The sequence below is a fragment of the Lepidochelys kempii genome, chromosome 10 (assembly GCF_965140285.1).
Source record: "Lepidochelys kempii isolate rLepKem1 chromosome 10, rLepKem1.hap1, whole genome shotgun sequence".
Lineage (NCBI taxonomy): Eukaryota > Metazoa > Chordata > Testudines > Cheloniidae > Lepidochelys > Lepidochelys kempii.
This window is the reverse complement of record NC_136389.1, coordinates 63495580-63517438: the sequence shown is the minus strand read 5'-3', so window position 1 is coordinate 63517438 and position 21859 is coordinate 63495580. Positions and strand designations below refer to the sequence as shown.

The following is a 21859-nucleotide window of genomic DNA, read 5'->3' as shown; positions in this document are numbered from 1 at the left end:
CCCTCTTGTTCATCACTTCCTGCTCCTCTCCCACCTTGAGTGGCATCAACTTTAATCTTTTTCGGTAATCTTTGATATTGTTATCCTGACATACACTTCAAACCAAGAAGAATGTATTTCTTACATAAAATGAGGGTGCAATATATAACCTTGCTAAAAACCACTTTTTTTTGTGATGTGTATATTTTTAGTTTTTGTATTCTTATAAATAAATAAACAACCAACCAAAGCAACATTTTGGAAAACTTAAAAAGACACCCTCTCCCCCAATCACATTCTTTAGGTATCAGAGGTTTTCACAAAAATTGTTTATTATTTAAACCATTTTTATTGAACCATTAACTTCATAATTATGTGTTCGGTTTAAATAACAGGGTATCGTCCACCACCTTTCTCAGAAAAATTCTATCTTGTAGTAATTGAAAAAGACAGGAATGGCTGCTCAGTTCTTCACATGTGGCATCTTCATCTTAAATCTGTGCAAGCATGTTTAGGTGAGTGATTGTATTTTCTCAGAGATGGACATGTATTTACCTTAAATGTTGCACAATTGATTTTAAGCTAGTTAGTTTTTTTAAAAATAGATTTCCTCATTAGTAAACAGATGAGCAGCATCCAAGCAATCAGTTCAGTTTTACTAAATTTTTAGATTTTCACTTTAAATTCTGGAGGACATTTAAGTAACGTTAGTGGAAGTTATCAGATGACTTTCTGTTACACAATAACTTCAATTTTTATATTATATTTATATGTATAAAACATAGAGGACCACTATACTTGCACAGCTCAATTTCAGTTATATCACAGTGTTGGTCAGATGGTTGAATTCTACTACAAATAAAGCACTGGAAATTTTAGACTAACTTGTAAGATCAATGGAAAAGTTTGATGCAGCTGAATGACTGCTGCTTACCGAAGTTTTAAGGAAAATTAAATCCACTCTGTGCCAGTCATAAAATAGCATTTTTGTTAAGGGGACAAGTGACTTTTTCAAGCATGTTTTATCTTAAAAATGTAAATGTTTGAGAAAGTTATGATCATGTAAAAACAAGGACTAATAATCTAAACTATTTCCAAGTAGAACAAGAGCAACCCAGAAGTATGCTATGTGCCTGTTCTATGTGACTAATGCACTCCTAAGAAAACAATTTTGTCTATAGGATATCTAAAAGTTGGCTGTACACACAATTTATAATACCGTTTCTAATGCTTCTTTCAAGCAAAAAAACCTGAAGTTACTTCATCAGAGAATCAACTTTGTGTACCTGAACCAAAGACTGTGGAGTCTTCTCCAGATACCTCACCTGGCTCAACTCCTATGCCACGTTCTTCATCAATTGCTAATCTTCAGACTGCCAGTAAACTCATTCTGAGTTCTAGACTTGTATATAGCTATCCACTTGATCTTCCAACTGGTGTAGAAGTAATAAGAGCAACCCCTTCAGCAGGTAAAACCATATTGTTCTATGCAGTCTCCCAAGTTTTGGCAACAAATTGACTTCTAGTTAGTAGTAAGTACTGTGTTGTACAACCTCATTTTGCCGAACTTCTGGTTAACTGACATATATGTCCTTCCACGATAAACTATGTTCTGAATTTGAGGATCTGCACTCTTGGTCTCCTAACCCCAGTAGATTAGAGAGAGTGGCAGTTGACCTTTTCAAAAGACTACACTAGTTTTTATGACTTCTTTAATACTAATTTATAAAACTGTTAAAGTTGGGTTAGTAAATAGGTCAAATTTCCAGCTTTACCCAAATACTGTTTTCCCCCCTGATGGTTTCAAATGTTCCCAGCACCTTCAGAAGACTGGAATAGTACATGCTGTGTGAATGTCTGAAAGAACGAGGAAAGCACCGTCTAGTGGTCTAGCATAATGTTTAAGTCCCGTAATTGCTTTGGTATCATTTCACCCCATATGTAACCAAATTAAGAAAATCCCAATAATTTGAAAATCTGTCCTAATATTCCTAATCTAAACCACAGCAAATAGTAATGGTATATTTTATTCATGCATCTATTATATTTTATATTACTAATAGTGAATTCTGTTTGATCTTACTTTAGGTCACCTGAGCTCATCATCAATATACCCAGTATGCCTTGCGCCTTATTTGGTAGTAACATCCTGTTCAGACAACAAAGTGCGGTTCTGGAGATGCACTGTAGAGATGGATCTAAATAGTGGAAAAGAAGTGAGGGAGACATATCATTGGAGAAAATGGCCTTTAATGAATGATGAGGGGGAAAACAACAGCAGTACAGTACACATAATAGGAAGGCCAGTTGCTGTTAGCTGTTCTTACACAGGACGTCTTGCTGTGGCATACAAACAACCTTTACAGCATAACGGTTTTGTTTCCAAAGAATTTTCTATGCATGTTTGTATATTTGAATGTGAGTCTACAGGAGGATCAGAATGGGTTTTGGAACAGACAGTTCATCTGGATGACTTAGTTAAGGTTGGGAGTGTACTTGATTCAAGGGTCAGTGTAGATAGTAATTTGTTTGTATATAGTAAATCAGATGTATTTTTAAACAAGGACAAATACCTTATGCCCAATATCAAGCATTTGGTACATTTGGATTGGGTATCAAAAGAAGATGGCTCACATATACTTACAGTTGGGGTGGGTGCCAATATATTTATGTATGGACGACTTTCAGGAATTGTGACCGAGCAAACAAACAGTAAGGATGGAGTAGCTATTATTACTTTACCACTAGGTGGTAGCATAAAACAAGGTATAAAGTCCAAATGGGTACTGCTGAGATCTATTGACTTGGTGTCTTCCGTAGATGGCACTCCTTCATTGCCAGTTTCTCTCTCTTGGGTACGAGATGGTATACTGGTAGTGGGAATGGACTGTGAAATGCATGTGTATGCACAATGGAAACATGCTGTCAAATTTGGTGATGGCGAAAGTGATGTTTTTACTGCTGAAGACTCAGCAACTCAAGATCCATTAAAAACAAGTTTGCTAGCAAAGAAGACCAGTGTAATTGATGGAGCAGGTGTTGTAGATGATGTCTTTGGCACTCCAACTGTAATTCAAGATGGAGGCCTTTTTGAAGCTGCTCATGTCCTTTCCCCTACACTTCCACAGTATCATCCAACCCAGCTGTTAGAATTGATGGACTTAGGTAAAGTTCGCCGAGCTAAAGCCATTCTGTCCCATTTAGTTAAATGTATTGCAGGAGAAGTTGCAATAGTTAGAGATGCAGAAGCTGGGGAAGGTGGTGGACCTAAACGTCATCTTTCTCGTACCATTAGCGTAAGCGGTAGTACTGCAAAGGACACAATCGCTGCTGGAAAAGATGGTACTCGAGACTATACTGAGATAGATTCTATTCCACCACTGCCATTGTATGCGTTGCTTGCTGCTGATCAAGATACCACATACAAAATTTCTGAAGAAACTTCTAAAGTACCTAAAGGATTTGAAGATCACACTAAAAGAAAAACAGAGGATCAATATTCAAATTTATTCCAGATGCAGCCTGTTACAACTGATGACTTCATTGATTTTGAGATGGAAAAGAGAGAGAGTAAATCCAAAGTAATTAACCTCTCTCAATACGGGCCATCTTACTTTGGCCGAGAACACGCTAGTGTCCTCTCAAGTCATCTGATGCACTCAAGTTTGCCAGGCCTCACTCGCTTGGAGCAGATGTTTCTGGTTGCTTTGGCAGACACTGTGGCTACAACAAGCACTGAACTTGATGAGAACAGAGATAAGACTTACTCAGGTTAGTAGTGAGTGTGAATTCTAATGAATGCCCATGTATTTCAACTGATAAAAATAGAATTATGCATAATGACTAATCATAGTGTTTAGGTGAACTTAGTACTCCTAAAAAGGTGTTGGATTAACAGAGCTGGTATCTAAAACCATCGATTTGACAAGATACAGCAGAAGCAATGGTAGGGTAGGCTTTCCCCTCATGCTCTTGCTCAGTGTGCCTCAATCCTGATCTGTTAGTAAGTAGAGGGATGAATTCAATCTCCATATGTGTTCACAAGTACTCCAATCAATTTTTTTATTTTGCAGGCAGAGATACATTAGATGAATGTGGCTTGCGGTATTTGTTGGCTATGCGCTTGCATACATGCCTTCTGACATCACTGCCACCTTTATATCGAGGTCAGCTGCTTCATCAAGGTAAGCCTTGCAATGTTTTATGTTCGTATGAGCAGACAGAAAATGTTTCAGCATTATCTTCAATATCTGTATTATCCCATTTAGGAATTTTTATGATGTGTGTTCACTTAAGCCGTGATCCTGCAAAGACTTACGAATATGTTTACCTTCATCCACTGTGAATAGGACCATTGACTTCATAAGTTCTTTGATACAGTCCATGACCAGGGTAATGGAAGGAGAGCTATAGAAAAGTCATGAGTTGGAAAGTGTGGTAAAGAGATTATGGCTTGTCTGTTGAAGTTTGGGTATTTTCCCCAACAAAATTAAGTTGTTTTTTTTAAATCTCCTTTGCAGAAGAAATAAAAATAAGACTGTTTGTTTATTTTTCCTAAGCTATAATTTGTAATTTTCATCCCAGCTATCTGCTTCCTGGTTGAAGCAGGGGCTGAGTGATGCTGTTCTGAATCTGGGGTAGGAGAGCAGGCAGCACCTGAGGAGCAGACAGATTCCCAGCCTCTGAAGGGACTTGTGACAACAGGGTATTTTCCCTTTGTCTCTGCTTCTCACCCTAGTATTCCAGCATGTGTGGGAAAGGAATGTTGAAAGCACTAAGGCTGCTGCATTGAGCACCAAAATCTTCAGGCTGCAGTTGGAGTCAGGAACAGGAAGTAATGGTGTTTCGAACACAGTTTGCCATCAGTCATTTCAAGAGCTTGAGAAGTGGGTCAGGCAGCATATTTCCCAATATCCTTTGGCTGTGTTGCTGTACCGCACATTTCCCTTCCTGGCTTTTCGGTCCCGACAGTGGCATGTGTATGCTCACTTCTCTCCGCAAACTTGGCAGATACGTTGAGAGAAATGTAGCAAGTGGAGCCAGTGATCAAGGGGAGCTGCTACTGAGGGAGAGTCAGCAGGAGGAAGGAATTTAGGCCTCTTGGGTTAGGACACGCTATTCCTTTTGACTCTTAAAGCAGCAAGCTTGTGTCTTCTTCCTTGTATCACACCTGCCCTCATAGCTGCTTGTAAGCTTTGCGGTGTACACGCAATAGCCTTTAGACTCTGCCCATTGCAGTTGCCTCCCAAATTAGTGCCTTGTGGGGGGAGAAAGAGGGGCAGAAATAAAGCCTTATCTCAGGTGAGTTCCCAGCAGAGCTGAGTTCACTGCCTGTTTGCTCCCTGGGCATTGCTTTGCAGTCCTGCATCACACTACTACCCTTCAAAGCCCTGCTGCAACCAGAAAGTTCAGGCAAAGTCTGGAAAATAAGAATTAGATTATGAATTAAATGCTTTAAAGAAAAAGAAAGATACTTGTTAGAATCTTTTGGGGATTTACTGAAATAATTGCAGTCTACAATCACTACATTTACTGACATAATACAATTTTGTACACACATAGCAGTGTGTGTTCAAAGCAGGACCCTCTCTATCTGGAGTGTGCACCACCATTAGTAACCTGGTCAGCAGCACCACTTCCTCCTGTTGGGAATGACCTGTCTAAGAGCACCCCACTCCTCATCTGGGAATCCCTCCTCTGTTTTGCTAATTTGCATTCATGATTTAAAAAAAGAAAAAATTTGCTCCAGGATGCAAGATTGTAAACACTTTATCATAAGTACAAATTTAGACTCAATGATAAATTCATGTGATGTGGCCCATATGCAGTCTCCCTCCTATTTTTCATTTGTTTATTAACAACCTTTTATTTGCTGAATATTAATTGTCCCATGTCACTATTTAGGTGTATCTACCTGCCATTTTGCCTGGGCTTTTCATTCTGAGGCTGAGGAAGAGTTGATCAACATGATTCCTGCTATCCAGAGAGGAGATCCACAGTGGTCGGAACTAAGAGCAATGGGTATAGGTTGGTGGGTCAGGAATATTAACACACTCCGAAGATGCATTGAGAAGGTAGTTTGAATCACTTACGTTAAAACTGTGCTATGTTTTGTATAATTTAAGAAATAAATTATAGCAAGATATGTATTAGATATGCCATTCAGAACAGAAATCCATGATGAAAGTTAGTGTTAAGATCTTCAGCATGTGTTACATCTTTTGTCAGTAACTGAAAAGATACATTGAAAAAGTACTTTAAGGTCAACAATAAGTTAAAAGAAGTTGCTGATTTTTCTCTTTTTAGAAAATACTTTTTTCTTAATCTTTTTCTTAAATCTATAACACAGTGATTTTTTTAATCTCAAACAAAAGGCAAAACTTGCATTACCTTCAGTAGGATCAGAATTTTACCCATTGAATCTCCCAGCTTTGTAACTTAAGTCCCTGATCCTAGAATTAGATCCATGTGGACAGATCCTTGGGTCTAAATGAAAACCCACTCACAACATTAAATGGTATGTGATATGGTAGCGAATAAATAGTTGTAAATTCTAATGGAGCACCAGTGGAGCCCAAGATCATAGATTCACAGAAGCGTAGGGCTGATAGGAACCTCATGACATAATAATAATAAAAACACAAGAATGGCCATACTGGGTCAGACCAAAGGTCCATCTAGCCCTGTATCCTGTCTTCTGACAGTGGCCAATGGCAGGTGCCCCAAAGGGAATGAACAGACAGGTTATCATCAAGTGATCCATGCCCTGTCACCCAATCCCAGCTTCTGGCAAACAGAGGCTAGGGCCACCATCCCTGTCCATCCCTGCTAATAGCTATTGATGGACCCATCCTCCATGAACTTGCCTAGTTCTTTTATAGCCCCTGTTATAGTCTTGGCCTTCACAACATCCTCTGGTAAGGAGTTCCACAGGTTGACTGTGCGTTGTGTGAAAAAACACTTCCTTTTGTTTGTTTTAAATCTGCTGCCTATTAATTTCATTTGGTGACCCTTAGTTCTTGTGTTATGAGAGAGTAAAAACACTTCCTTATTTACTTTCTCCACACCAGTCATGATGTTATAGACCTCTATCATATCCCCCCTTTGTCGTCTCTTTTCCAAGCTGAAAAGTCCCAGTCTTATTAATCTCTCAGGTGGCAGCCTTTTCTGAACCTTTTCCAATTTCAGTATATCTTTTTTGAGATGGGGCAACCACATCTGCATGCAATATTAAAGATATGGGCATACCATGGATTTATATAGAGGCAATATGATATTTTCAGTCTTATTATCTATCCCTTTCTTAATGATTCCCAACATTCTGTTTGCTTTTTTGACTGCCACTGCACATTGAGTGGATGTTTTCAGAGAACTATCCACAATGACTCCAAGATAGCTTTCTTAAGTGGTAACAGCTAATTTAGAACCCATCATTTTATATGTATAGTTGGGATTACACTTTTCCAATGTGCATTACTTTGCATTTATCAGCATTGAATTTCATCTGCCATGTTGTTGCCCAGTCACCCAGTTTTGAGAGATCCTTTTGTAGCTCTTTGCAGTCTACCGGGGACTTGACTATCTTGAGTAATTTTGTATCATCTGCAAATTTTGCCATCTCGCTCTTTACCCCTTTTTCCAGATCATTTATGAATATGTTGAATAGGACTGGGCCCAGTACAGACCCCTGGGGGACACAACTATTTACCTCTCTCCATTCTGAAAACTGACCATTTATTCTTACCCTTTGTTTCCTATCTTTTAACCAGTTACCAATCCATAAGAGGACCTACTCTCTTATCCCATGACAACTTACCTTGCTTAATAGCCTTTGATGAGGCTTGTCAAATGCTTTCTGAAAATCTAACTACACTATATCCACTGGATCTCCCTTATCCACATGTTCGTTGAACCCTTCAAAGAATTCTAGTAGATTCGTGAAGCCGGATTTCCCTTTACAAAAACCATGTTGACTCTTCCCCAACAAATTATGTTCATCTAAGGTCTGACAGTTTTGTTCATTATTATAGTTTCAACCAGTTTGCCCCTAACTGAAGATAGGCTTACCAGCCTGTAATAGCAGGGATCACCGATGGAGCCCTTTTTAAAAATTGGTGTCATATTAGCTATCCTCCAGTCATTTGGTACAGAAGCTGATTTAAATGATAGGTTACAAACTATAGTTAGTAGTTCTGCAATTTCACATTTGAGTTCCTTCAGGACTCTTGGGTGAATACCATCTGGTACTGGTGATTTATTACTGTTTAGTTTATCAGTTTGTTCCAAAACCTCCTCTAATGACACCTCAATCTGGGACAGTTCCTCAGATTTCAGAGTAGCAGCCATGTTAGGCTGTATCAGCAAAAAGAACAGGAGTACTTGTGGCACCTTAGAGACCAACGAATTTATTTGAGCATAAGCTTTCGTGAGCTACAGCTCACTTCATTGGATGCACGCAGTGGAAAATACAGTGGGGAGATGATCAGGTAAGGTGAGCTATTACCAGCAGGAGAGGAAAAAACCCTTTTGTAGTGATAATCAAGATGGGTCATTTCCAGCAGTTGACAAGAACGTGTGAGGAACGGTAGGGGGGGAAATAAACATGGGGAAATAGTTTTACTTTGTGTAATGACGCATCCACTCCCAGTCTTTATTCAAGCCTAATTTAATGGTGTCCAGTTGCAAATTAATTCCAATTCAGCAGTCTCTCGCTGGAGTCTGTTTTAGACTTTTTTTGTTGTAATATTGTGACTTTTAGGTCTGTAATCGAGTGACCAGGGAGATAAAAGTGTTTTCCAACTGGTTTTTGAATGTTATAATTCTTGACGTCTGATTTGTGTCCATTTATTCTTTTACGTAGACTATCCAGTTTGGCCAATGTGCGTGGCAGAGGGGCATTGCTGGCACATGGCATATATCACATTGGTAGATGTGCAGGTGAACGAGCCTCTGATAGCGTGGCTGATGTGATTAAGCCCTATGATGGTGTCCCCTGAATAGATGAGTGGGCACAGTTGGTAACGGGCTTTGTTGCAAGGATAGGTTCCTGGGTTAAGTGGTTCTGTTGTGTGGTATGTGGTTGCTAGTGAGTATTTGCTTCAGGCTGGGGGGCTATCTGTAGGCAAGGACTGGCCTGTCTCCCAAGATCTGAGCGTGTGATGGGTCGTACTTCAGGATAGGTTGTAGATCCTTGATGATGCGCTGGAGAGGTTTTAGTTGGGGGCTGAAGGTGATGGCTAGTGGCGTTCTGTTACTTTCTTCATTGGGCCTGTCCTGTAGTAGGTGACTTCTGGGCACTCTCCTAGCTCTGTCCATCTGTTTCTTCGCTTCAGCAGCTAGGATTGTAAGAGTGCTTGATAGAGATCTTGTAGGTGTTTGCCTCTGTCTGAGGGGTTGGAGCAAATGTGATTTTATCGTAGAGCTTGGCTGTAGACAATGGATCGTGTGATGTGGTCTGGATGAAAGCTAGAGGCATGTAGGTAAGCATAGCGGTCAGCAGGTTTCCGGTATAGGGTGGTGGTTATGTGACCATCACTTATTAGCACTGTAGTGTCCAGGAAGTGGATCTCTTGTGTGGACTGGACCAGGCTGAGGTTGATGGTGGGATGGAAATTGTTGAAATCATGATGGAATTCCTCAAGGGCTTCTTTTCCATGGGTCCAGATGATGCAGATGTCATCAATGTAGTGCGAGTAGGGGCATTAGGGGACGAGAGCTGAGGAAGCATTGATTATTACTACAAAAGGTTTTTTCTTCTCTCCTGCTGGTAATAGCTCACTGATGACTCCTTAACTGATGACTCCTGTTACAGTGTGTATGATAACACCCATTGTTTCATGTTCTCTGTGTGTGTGTATGTGTGTGTGTGTATATATATATATATATATATCTCTTCCTACTGTATTTTCCACTGCGTGCACCCGATGAAATAGGTTTTAGCCCACGCAAGCTTATGCTCAAATAAATTTGTTAATCTCTAAGGTGCCACAAGTTCTCCTGTTCTTTTACCTCAGATTTGTCACCTAAAAACAATGGCTCAGCTTTGGGAATCTCCCTCACATCCTCAGCCATGGAGACCGATGCAGAGAATTCATTTAGTTTCTCTGCAATGGCCTTATTGTCCTTGAGTGCTCCTTTAGCATCTTGATCGTCTAGTGGCCCCGCTGGTTGTTTAGCAGGCTTCCTGCTTTCCAAAGTAATAGCAATTTATTTTTGTCTTTGGCTAGCTGTTCTTCAAATTCTTTTTTGGCTTTCCTAATTATATTTTTACACTTCATTTGCCAGTTTATGCTCCTTTCTATTTTCCTCACTAGGATTTATCTTCTACTTTTTAAAGGATGCCTTTTTGCCTCTCACTGCTTCTTTTACTTTGTTGTTTAGCCACGGTGGCACTTTTTTGGTTCTCTTACTATGTTTTTTAATTGGGTTATATGTTTAAGTTGAGCCTCTATTATGGGGTCTTTAAAAAGTTTCCATGCAGCTTTCAGGGATTTCACTTTCGGCACTGTATCTTTTGATTTCTGTTTCACTAACTATCTCATATTTGTGTAGTCCCCCTTTCTGCAATTAAATGCTACAGAGTTGGGCTACTGTAGTGTTTTCCCCACCACAGGGATGTTTAAATTTAATTATATTATGGTCACTATTACCAAGTGGTCCAGCTATATTCACCTCTTGGACCTGATCCTGTGCTCCACTTAGGACCAAATCAAGAATTGCCTCTCCTCTTGTGCGTTTCAGAACTAGCTGCTCCAAGAAGCAGTCATTTAAGGTGTCAAGAACCTTTATCTCTGTATCCCGTCCTGAGGTGACATGTACACAGTCAATATAGGGATAGTTGAAATCCCCCATTATTACTGAGTTTTTTATTTTTATAGCCTCTCTAATCTTCCTGAGCATTTCACAGTATCACCATCCTTGTCAGGTGGTCACTAATATATCCCTACTGCTATATTTTTATTATTCAAGCATGAAATTACTATTCATAGAGATTCTGTGGTACAGTTTGGTTCATTTAAGATTTTTACTGCATTTGAGTCTACTCTTTCTTTCACATAGAGTGCCACTCACACACCAGCACAACCTGTTCTGTCCTTCCGATATATTTTGTAGCTTGGTAGTACTGTGTCGCATTGATTATCCTCATTCACCAAATTTCTGTGATGCCTGTTATATTTAATACAAGGCACTCTTGTTCACCCATCTTATTATTTAGACTTCTAGAATTTGTATTTAAGCACTTTAAAAGCTTGTCACTTTTTAAGCTGTCTGCCATTACATGATGTAATTGAATGGGACTTTTTTTCTGACTGTTTCTCATCAGATACTACCTGTATTTTATCATCTTCCATCTTCTCCTCCTTACTATGACATAGAGAATCTCCATTAATAGATCCTCCCCTAAGGGATATCTCTGTCCAAACCACATGCTCCTCTGCACCTGTCGGCTTTCCCCCAGCCCTTAGTTAAAATTTAAAAGGTCATAGAGCAGTTTTTAAAGTGCCAGAAATCTGGTTCCATTTTGGTTTAGGTGGAGCCCATCCTTCCTATATAGGCTCCCACTTTCCCAAAAGTTTCCCCAGTTCCTAATAAATCTAAACCCCTCCCCCCTACACCATCGTCTCATCCACACATTAAGACCCTGCAGTTCTGCATGTCTAACTGGCCCTGTATGTGGAACTGGAAGCATTTCATAGAATGCTCCGATAAAGGTCCTGGACTTCAATCTCTTACCTTGCAGCCTAAATTTGGCCTCCAGGACCTCTCTCCTATCCTTCCCTATGTCACTGGTACCTACATATACCACGACCACCGTCTCCTAGCTGTCTCAAGATAACTGCAACCTTTACACCAGGCAGGCAAGTCACCATGCAGTTCTCCTGGTCATCGCAAACCATCATCGCAAACCATCTCCTGGTCATCGCAAATCATCGCAAATGATTCTAGTGATAGAATCATCCATTACTAATCGTTTCTTCCTAATAACTGGAGTTCCCTCCCTCAGAGAGTTATCCTCAATGGAAGAGGATACCACAGCATGAATTGCCAAATGAAAAGTATCTCATCAGGATTGAGGGATGAAAGATTTTTATTTGCCTTTCTGTAACTTCCCATTATGTTTTTAAATATATGCATCAGTATTATATTTTCCAAAGGCCTTAAGAAAAACTAACATTTACAGTGTTATCTGCTCCCAAACTGTATAAATAGTGTCTTCTGCAAAATATTCAGAAGGCACTTTTATAGCTTTATAGAAACAAACACACACACACACACTCTCTCCATGCTGTCCTTTCCAGCAGAGTTTGTGTATTTTTTAACTGAAGGCAGCTTTTTTGCAATAATTCTGTTCGCTCTCCATTTGCTACTGTAGGTTGCAAAAGCTTCATTTCAAAGGAACAATGATGCCTTGGATGCTGCAATTTTTTACCTTGCTATGAAGAAAAAAGCAGTGGTGTGGGGTCTGTTTAGGTGAGTTCCGTTAGCCTTTGACTTTAAAAGTAGTAAGAATAAAACTAATAGTGTAAAGAAGAACTCTTTTTCAACTTATTATTTCAACTTATCTTGAATCAAAAGATTAAAAGATATAATTTAAGTAGGGTTGTCAGTTAATTGCAGTTAACTCACACGATTAACTCAAAAAATTAATCATGATTAATCGCACTTAAATAATAGAATACCTTTTGAAATTTATTAAATATTTTTGGATGTTCTTTACATTTTTCAATATTGATTTCAATTACAACACAGAATACAAAGTGCACCGTGATGACTTTATATTATTAGATTACAAATATATGCACTGTACAAATGATAAACAAAAAAATAGTATTTTTCAGTTCACCTCATACAAGTACTGAAGTACAATCTCTATCATGAAAGTATAACTTACAAATGCAGATTTTTTTTGGTTACATAACTGCACTCAAAACCAAAACTATGTAAAACTTTAGCTTCTACAAGTCCATTAAGTCCTATGTCTTATTCTGCCAATCAAAGACAAACAAGTTTGTTTACATTGACAGGGGATACTGCTGCCTGCTTCTTATTTACAGTGTCACCTGAAAGTGAAAACAGTTGTTCGCATGGCACTTTTGCAGCCGGCGTTGCAAGGTATTTACAAGCCAGATGTGCTAAACATTTGTATGCCCCTTCATGCTTTGGCCACCATTTCAGAGGACATGCTTCCATGCTGATGATGCCTGTTTTAAAAAAATGTGTCAATTAAATTTGTGACTGTACTCCTTGTGGGAAGAATTGTATGTCTCCTGCTCTGTTTTACCCGCATTCTGCATATATTTCAAGTTATAGTGGCCTCAGATGGTGATCCAGCACATGTTCATTTTAAGAACACTTTCACAGTAGATTTGACAAAATGCAAAGAAGGTACGATGTGAGATTTCTAAAAATAGCTACAGCACTCGACCCAAGGTTTTAAGAATTTGAAGTGCCGTCCAAAATCTGAGAGGGACGAGGTGTGGAGCATGCTTTTCGAAGTCTTAAGAGCAACACTGTGATGTGGAAACTACAGAGCCCAAACCACCAAAAAAGAAAATCAGTCTTCTGCTGGTGGTGTCTGACTCAGATGATGAAAATGAACATGTGTCAGTCCGCGCTGCTTTGGATAGTTATCGAGCAGAACCTATAGGCAGCATGGATGCATGTCCTCTGGAATGGTGGTTGAAGCATGAAGGGACTTATGAATTTTTAGTGCATCTGGCACGTAAATATCTTGTAATGGCAGCTACAACAGTTCCATGCAAACACCTGTTCTCACTTTCAGGTGACATTGTAAACGAGAAGCAGGCAGCATTATCTCCTGCAAATTGTACCAACCTTGTTTGTCTGAGCAATTGGCTGACCAAGAGGAAGGGCTGAGTGGACTTGTAGACTCTAAAGTTTTACATAGTTTTATTTTTGAATACAGTTTTTTGTACACAATTCTACATTTGTCAGTTCAACTTTCATGATAAAGAGATTGCACTACAGTACTTGTAATGAGGTGAATTGAAAAATACTATTTTGTTTTTTACAATGCAAGTATTGTAATAAAAAATATAAATTGAGCACTTTACTTTGTATTCTGTATAGTAATTGAAATCAGTATATTTGAAAATTTGGAAACATCCAAAAATATTTAAAATAAAATGGTATTCTATTGTTAACAGCGCGATTAATCATGATTAATTTTTGTAATCACTTGACAGCCCAAAATTTAAGTTATAACTAAGTACTCTGTGTTGAGTTTTTTGTTTGTTTTTTTTTAACACAGGTCTCAGTATGATGAAAAGATGACCACATTTTTCAGCCACAATTTCAGTGAAGATAGGTGGCGCAAAGCAGCTTTGAAAAATGCTTTTGCTTTGTTGGGAAAACAACGCTTTGAACAGTCTGCTGCTTTTTTCTTACTAGCTGGTTCCCTGAAAGATGCTATAGAGGTATATAAAGTACTGTGGAGTTTCAGAACTGAACTTGAGAATTACACTGATGAACATTGTTGTTTGTTAATCATTTCACAAAAGCTGTGGCAAAGAAAATTGTACAGTGGAGCAATGAAAAGTCAGGGTTATGCAACGTTATTGCTGCCTCTGTGTGTGTGTGTGTGTGTGCATATTACAGGAGTCTTTATTACATGATATCAGATATAATTCTTCATACGGTTCAGTACCAAAAAACCTCCAAAAAACTAATGTTCATGTAATTAAGGCTGAAAATTTGTGCGTAAGCCTGAAGAAAAAAAATCTTCTATTAGATTATTGATACATTGATACACTACTAAATAAACCAGAATTTTATAAAAATCTGAAAAAAAAATCAGCACATCCCTAACCAAACAGAGGGAGAAAATATATTTGGATACAGGTTTCTGACCCCAAAATTTGATGTACCTTTTAAACTTTTTACATGATGGGAAAATTACTCTTTATTCTAAATGTGGGTGGTTATTTAATTCATTCATTCTTTGAGAGAGAGGCTTTCCTAATCCAGCAGCTTGCTTGTCATGCTTTATGCCACAGGTGTGTCTTGAAAAAATGGAAGATATTCAGCTGGCCATTGTTATTGCTCGTTTATATGAATCAGAATTTGAGACCTCCCTCACTTATACATCCATTCTTTATGAAAAAATTTTGGGTTGCCAGAAAGATGGAACTGGATTCAGATGTACTAAATTGCATCCTGATCCCTTCCTGCGAAGTCTTGCCTACTGGATAATGAAAAACTACACTAGAGCACTTGACACTTTATTGGAACAAACACCTAAGGAAGATGATGAAAATCCAGGTAGGGGAAATATCAGTGTTGTAATTTTCAGATATATTTTAGCATTAGGATTTATAGATCTTTCCATAATTAAATATAATAATTAAGCATTTAGAAGTAAAAACAGATCCTTAAATATGAAAAAGGCAGCAAAAATAGTTAAAGTAGCTGGTACTGTCGTTGTAATTCATTAATGCAATAATTCTCAGTTAGAAACCTTTACAAAAGGTTTCAACAAACAGAAGCTAGTATCTGTTAAAAATCTGCTTAATTCTCCATTGTGTTGTAGTTATATGAAGTGTGCAATAGCTACAGTATACTGTTACCATAAGCTTATTAGAGTATAATTATTTCATTTTTACAAATGCTTCTTGTTGCGGTTCATGAATGAGTGATACCTGTGATCTCTGTCTCTCTGTGGGCACTTCCTTCAAGTGATAGGCCTACACCTGCACTAATCAGAATGGAATCCTGAGATTCACCCACCTTTTGGCTGGACCTCCAGGGTACAGCATCCCGTTTCCCCAACCTGAGCACTACTGTTCTGGATCTCTGCAGAACTGAACCTTTAGGCCACATCTCACGGACAGCGCTGCAGTGGCACAGCTGTACTGCTACAGTGTGTCCAGTGAAGTGGCTCTATACCAATGGGAGAGAGATTTCCTGTCAGCATAAAAAAAAAAAAATACCACCTCTCCCGCCAACATAGGCCTTTGTGTGTACAGTGCTATGTCGATGTAACTCATGTTGCTTAGGGAGTGGAATATTCACACTTTTTAATACAAGAAAGCTGATTTTTTTTTTAAAAGAGTAACTAACATATATAACTCAATTTACAATTTTTTTTTTTGTCAGTAAACATTGGGCTCATTCCTAGGATCCACCAGGCAATCTTTGTAAGACCAGAAAGGGTGGAAACAAAGGTGACACTTTACATCCCCTACCCTTATCCTGGGGACAGGTTCAATCTACATTGCTGGTTAGAGCATCCTTGAGACTGCTCTAATTTGTGCCCAGCTATAGTAACCTTCAGGCAGCTGTTTCTGTAGCCAAGCCAGCTTTCCTCTATTTGAGTTGCCTAAGTGCCATAAAGCAGAAGAAACAGAGGCCAGTATCTGACAACTTTTTATTCTTTCCATAATGAGTTCATGTTATCACTTTTCTTGTGGGATGTGATTACTTTTTATATTTACAAATATGCTAGACTGTTTTCGTAAGGTTTTATAAAGTGGCAATTGCAGGGGTGCAAAACAACCTTAAAATAATACTCATTTGTAGATATGTTTCAGTAGAAGTCATATTTGTTTAATTCCTCTAGTTATCATCAAGTCCTGCAATCCTGTGGTGTTTAGTTTTTACAACTACCTTCGGACCCACCCTTTGCTCATCCGAAGATATTTCAGCTCACCAGAAGGGACTCTGGCTACTTTAGGCATAAAAACTGAGAAAAGTTTTGTTGATAAAATTAATCTTATAGAGAGAAAATTATTCTTCACCACTGCAAATGCTCATTTTAAAGTGGGATGCCCTGTTTTAGCTCTTGAAGTTCTTTCCAAAATTCCAAAAATAAGTACAAAGTCCAGCATTTCTACCGAGAGAGATCAATCCAGTTCAAGTCCTACTAGAAAAACTGATGTGATTCTAGAGTCAAACACTGAGAGTGATGGTGCTGAAAGTAGTAATATAGACTGGTCAAAGCCATTTTCAGCTTCATCTGCCTTGGAAAGTAGCACTGGTTCTTCAGCACAATTTGATTGGAGTCAGCCAGCAGTAAAATTCGATGAGGAGTCTCTTACTCTTGACTGGGGTGAAGACAAAGATGGCTCAGGGGAAGAGAAAGATGATGTTGGTTTAACAATGAAAGGTTCAAAATTGGACTCTAAAAATGGAAAACTAGATGAGAAGAGTGCACACACTAATGTACTGCAGACACCTCAAGGGGAGGACTTTGATGCAGGTGACACTGAGGTTGATGTAATTGCCGAACAACTGAAGTTCAGAGCCTGTTTGAAGATCCTAATGACCGAACTGAGGACTTTGGCTACAGGGTATGAGGTAGACGGAGGGAAGCTTAGATTTCAACTGTACAATTGGCTGGAAAAAGAAATTGCTGCTATGCATGAAATATGTAACCATGAAGCAGGTAGCAAAGACTATTGTGAAACGTATACTAAAGTAGATGGTGACAGACTTGATCATGAAGAAATTGTGGATAAGCCAGATATTGGCTCATATGAACGTCACCAGATAGAAAGACGTAGGTTGCAGGCAAAACGAGAGCATGCTGAAAGACGAAAGTGGTGGCTGCAAAAGAATCAAGCTCTCCTGAGAGTTTTCCTAAGTTACTGTAGCCTTCATGGGGCACAAGGTGGTGGTCTAGCATCTGTAAGAATGGAGCTCAAGTTTTTGTTGCAAGAGTCTCAGCAGGTAAGACAATCTTTTAAATGACTTTAAATTGAGATTAGTTCATTTTAAGTAGTTTAGGAATTTTAGTAGTCTTGCAACCCCAGCTTATCAGACTGATTTTTGTCAAATCACTCACCCTAACAAGGTCGGGCCAGGGTAGTACTTAGATGCGACATTTCTAGGGTACTGCAGTCGGGTTGGTAAGTCAGTACATGGTACTCTTCTCTCTAAGACTAAAGTTCTAACTTCTCAGGTGGAATTAGGGGGCACAGTCTGGTATTTTGGGTTGCTGCTTTTGCATAAATCTTAAATCTGGATCCTGGCCATCTATGATTATTAAAGATCCTGTTTCATTATTTTCAAGTTTAGAGTGTACTAAGGCACCTACCAGCATAGCATTTAAGCTGGTATCCAAGTGTTAAGACTCAGTATTCTATGCACATTCCAGTTTTGGTAATTACATTTTGTCCACCTATGTGGTTTCAGTTGGAATTTGGAAAGATCTAATACCCCCAACTCTTGCAAATAATGCCATGAGACAAGTGATTGGGCTTGATTTGTGTTCTCAGCTATGTGACCATTTTACCTACTGTATTTTCTTTTAAACAGGAAACTACAGTAAAGCAACTTCAGTCTCCCCTTCCATTACCCACAACGCTACCACTGCTTTCTGCAAGTATTGCTTCAACAAAAACTGTAATAGCTAACCCTGTGCTGTACTTAAATAACCACATCCATGACATTCTTTACACCATAGTGCAGATGAAATTTCCACCCCATCCTAATGTCGAAGATGTAAAGGTAAGACAAAAGACGTTACTCATAAGTGATGACTCTTAAGTTGAATAATACAGGTGGACTCAAGAAAAATCAAACTCACTTTTAAACTTTGTGGCGATATATTTGTTCTCCTGTAATCTGGGTAAATGTTGATATCTTGACACTTGGCTGTTTCCCTCCCATCCATTCACTAGTGCAAAAGCCTTTTAACCCAAAGCATGAGTGACCAAAAAGCCAATCCTAAATCTGGACCTTTGCTACATCATTTAATCCCAGTGTTTATGTTGATCAATAAAATAACTTGTTGCAGAACTGACCACCAACAATGCCTGGGGTGGAATTAAATGACAATTATATAGTGTAGTCGGTCTTAAAATGTATTCTGACTTGAAAGTGCATCCTCTTAGCTCAGGTATAAACCCTGGGCCTGATAAAATTGCCATAAATTGAATTGTTGATTTACACACACTGAAAATCTGGCCCCATATTCTGAGCTGAAGAAACTCTGAAGCTAAAGGCCAATGTGTTCAGAGTAAGTAAACACAGATGACAAAAGTCCCAAAGTGTTTAATAGACAAAGACGTGGTTTACTGGTGAGTTAACAGGAGTTACTTTCAGATTTTTATACTGCAAATTTTAATTCAATATTGACATTTAAATGAAAAAAAATAAAACACTGGAAAATCGAATGGGTTGTCAAATTGTTGAAAGACCATTTAAAAAAAAAAACACTTTTCTGGCATTTCCCTCTCCAGCCGATCATCTCTCATTCTCTCCATCATTTTCCTCCTTTCTCTCCGTTTAGCTCCCTTCCTCATGTCTTCCTTTCTGCACTACAGCTCAGCCAGTCTTTTCCCCGATAATAACTGATGTTTTTGCATGCATTTTATTTCAAAACTGAATTGAAAAAGGAAAGATGGTATTTTCCAACCAATAGTATAACGGTTATTCTGAGGGCAAGAGGAATGATGGAAGGGGAGATGGAAATAAGTTAAAGGTTTTTTAAATAAAATAAAACCTCCAGCGCTTTAACAGCACCATTTTCTTTGCTTTTTGGACTCCATTTTTAATTCTTTTATGTAAATATTGGAAGATTTTTGCCTCCACTAATGGCAACGAGAAGCCAAAGTATTGTCCTTGCTGGCAGACGGCTAGAAAATTAGGCAAGAAAACTTAGAGAAGGGTGATTGTAGTTGTGAGAGTACAGATGTACATATACACACAGTACAGTTATTGCAGAATTGCAAAATAGCCATACAGTGATTATACAGCTCTTTGTACTCTTGGCTAACGGCTATTACTAGCCAGTCAGAGTATAGGGATTTATTTTACAGATATTGAGAAATAACTGTATATCATTGATCTAGATCAGAAGCCTAGAACCAATCAGAATGGTCAGGATATTGCATAACAGAAAATTGCAGTTATTTACTTTGCACTCACTGATGGTGGTAATTCTATTTCAGTGTAATCTAAATTATTTTGACATTTATTTAATTACAACATCAGTCTTAGGCACGTTGGGGAGAATGAATAAAATAAAATCACAACTAACAATTCCTTTCTTCATGTGAAGTATAACTAGTTAACTCAAAATTTGTGTTTAACATTCAGATTTTCTCATTAGTCAGTCTCAATTAGTTCACTGTGATTTTAAGAAAAAATTGCAATTTCCTACAACTTTTCATATAAAATTTAATATTGGCTGGTTTTTTTTAGGTGCATACACTTCATTCATTAGCAGCTTCACTTTCTGCGTCTATTTACCAAGCTTTATGTGACAGCCACAGCTACAGGTAAAAATTGAGCTCTTCTTACAGTTACGTTTAAAATGTATGTTTGGTTTTCATGTAAGAGTAAACTTTCACATTTGTAAATAAATGCATAAAGAACTAACATTTTGAAATAAGCACATGTATACTTGTGTGTATACACAGCCAGGCCTAAGTTCAATGTGCACTCATGTATATAGTGCAATTAATGCACTATGAAGAAATTGTGATGTGAATGAAGCTACAGTTATGTTCTCGTAACATTTTCAAAAACTATATGGGTGCCTTCCATTTGCCCAGACAGTTCTACATGAATTAAATTTAATACCAAAAATTGTTTAGTAGATTTTATGGCACAGAATAAAAAATAAAAATCTCTAGTTACTCAATCTATGATTGAGGCTCTGTGAGGCTCTATTAGAAGGAAAACACTAAAAAGGCAATTTTCCACAGTGGACACATTGATATATAGGAGCAATTTCTTCTTGTACCTGACAGATGAGCAAGTTTCAGATAGATAGTTATATGGCCATCTCTGAAAAGATTAGAGAATAAATACACCTACAGATGTGAGGGCATTTTGCAATTTTCACAACACATTTTCTGATTACTAAAATCTTTGAAAGTGAATCTTTTTCTCTTGCCCAAAAACAGACAGACTGGAATGTAAAACATTGCATGCAGACTAAGATTTTTAGCACTAAAAGTTTTTTTACATTGTAAAAATATAATGACTTTTCTAAAACCGCTCCTACATGCTATACAGAATTTCAAATGTATTTTCTGAAAAATTAAAGACTCAAATGAAAATAACTTGCCATATATACTATACTTCATTACAAGAATATTCTAAAATCCTTTCTCATTAGAAAAAATTGATTTGTGTTTAGCAGTCAAACGGAAACAAATCAGTTTACAGGAATGGTTTATCAAGGACTGCTTTTGAGTGATCGACGCAGGCTGAGGACAGAAAGCATTGAAGAACATGCAACACCAAATTCAACTCCTGCTCAATGGCCTGGTGAGAAAAAACTAAGTTATTTTTCACAACAGCATGCCAAGAACACTTTTTCAGATGTCCCCACACAATCTGTTTCTCACTTAATTTCTTGATTTTTTTCTTGTGACTCAGAACATGCAGTGACATCTACAAATGCGCACCGGGCTTAATGTTCAAGCCAACAAGAATATTGATAGCATACATTAGTCAGCTGAAGATGCAGATATTATCAGATATGCTTCCCTTATAGAAAAATCTATTTTGCATTCTTGCTTCTTTTTAAATCTTGGGTGAACTCCATTAGCATTTAACTTATGGCTCACCTATTCGAACAGAGAGATGCTCACCGTGCCCCAGATATCTTTAATGAGAGAAAGATCAGGATCCAGAATGTACACTTGATTACCTGATTATTTCTTTTCTGGGAATGACCATTCCCCTAATCTATCCCATCCAAGAGAAGTTCTTCAAGTATTTTGGCCATGGCCGCCTCAGGTTTTAGGTATGTATTTTGTAAAGTTGCACAAGGCATTATAATTAATCTAATAAGAATTAGGTGTTTACAAACAATTTTGGAAATACTCATATGGTGCAAGAGTAAAGGAGATGAGACCTACTCCTAGAGCCTCATGGATAAATCTGAACTGCCTGTAGTAACTGC

The 21859-nt window shown here is 38.2% G+C and overlaps 1 protein-coding gene across 10 annotated transcripts in view; it reads left to right on the top strand.

The window, feature by feature from the left end:
- The window catches only part of DMXL2 (Dmx like 2), a 105303-nt gene that overhangs the window by 53180 nt on the left and 30264 nt on the right, over window positions 1-21859 (top strand). For 5 of the 10 annotated variants that reach the window (XM_073303878.2, XM_073303876.2, XM_073303877.2 and 2 more), the window contains 12 exons: window positions 375-494; window positions 1221-1448; window positions 2068-3750; window positions 4053-4163; window positions 5884-6053; window positions 12353-12450; window positions 14252-14417; window positions 14997-15261; window positions 16559-17667; window positions 18256-18447; window positions 20146-20222; window positions 21089-21219. In XM_073303878.2, the coding sequence (XP_073159979.1) occupies window positions 375-494; window positions 1221-1448; window positions 2068-3750; window positions 4053-4163; window positions 5884-6053; window positions 12353-12450; window positions 14252-14417; window positions 14997-15261; window positions 16559-17667; window positions 18256-18447; window positions 20146-20222; window positions 21089-21219 (4350 nt within the window). Of the gene's footprint in view, window positions 1-374; window positions 495-1220; window positions 1449-2067; window positions 3751-4052; window positions 4164-5883; window positions 6054-12352; window positions 12451-14251; window positions 14418-14996; window positions 15262-16558; window positions 17668-18255; window positions 18448-20145; window positions 20223-21067; window positions 21220-21330; window positions 21701-21859 lie in introns of those variants that run through there. The other 5 variants (XR_012154000.2, XM_073303880.2, XM_073303885.2 and 2 more) reach the window with 5 other exon arrangements.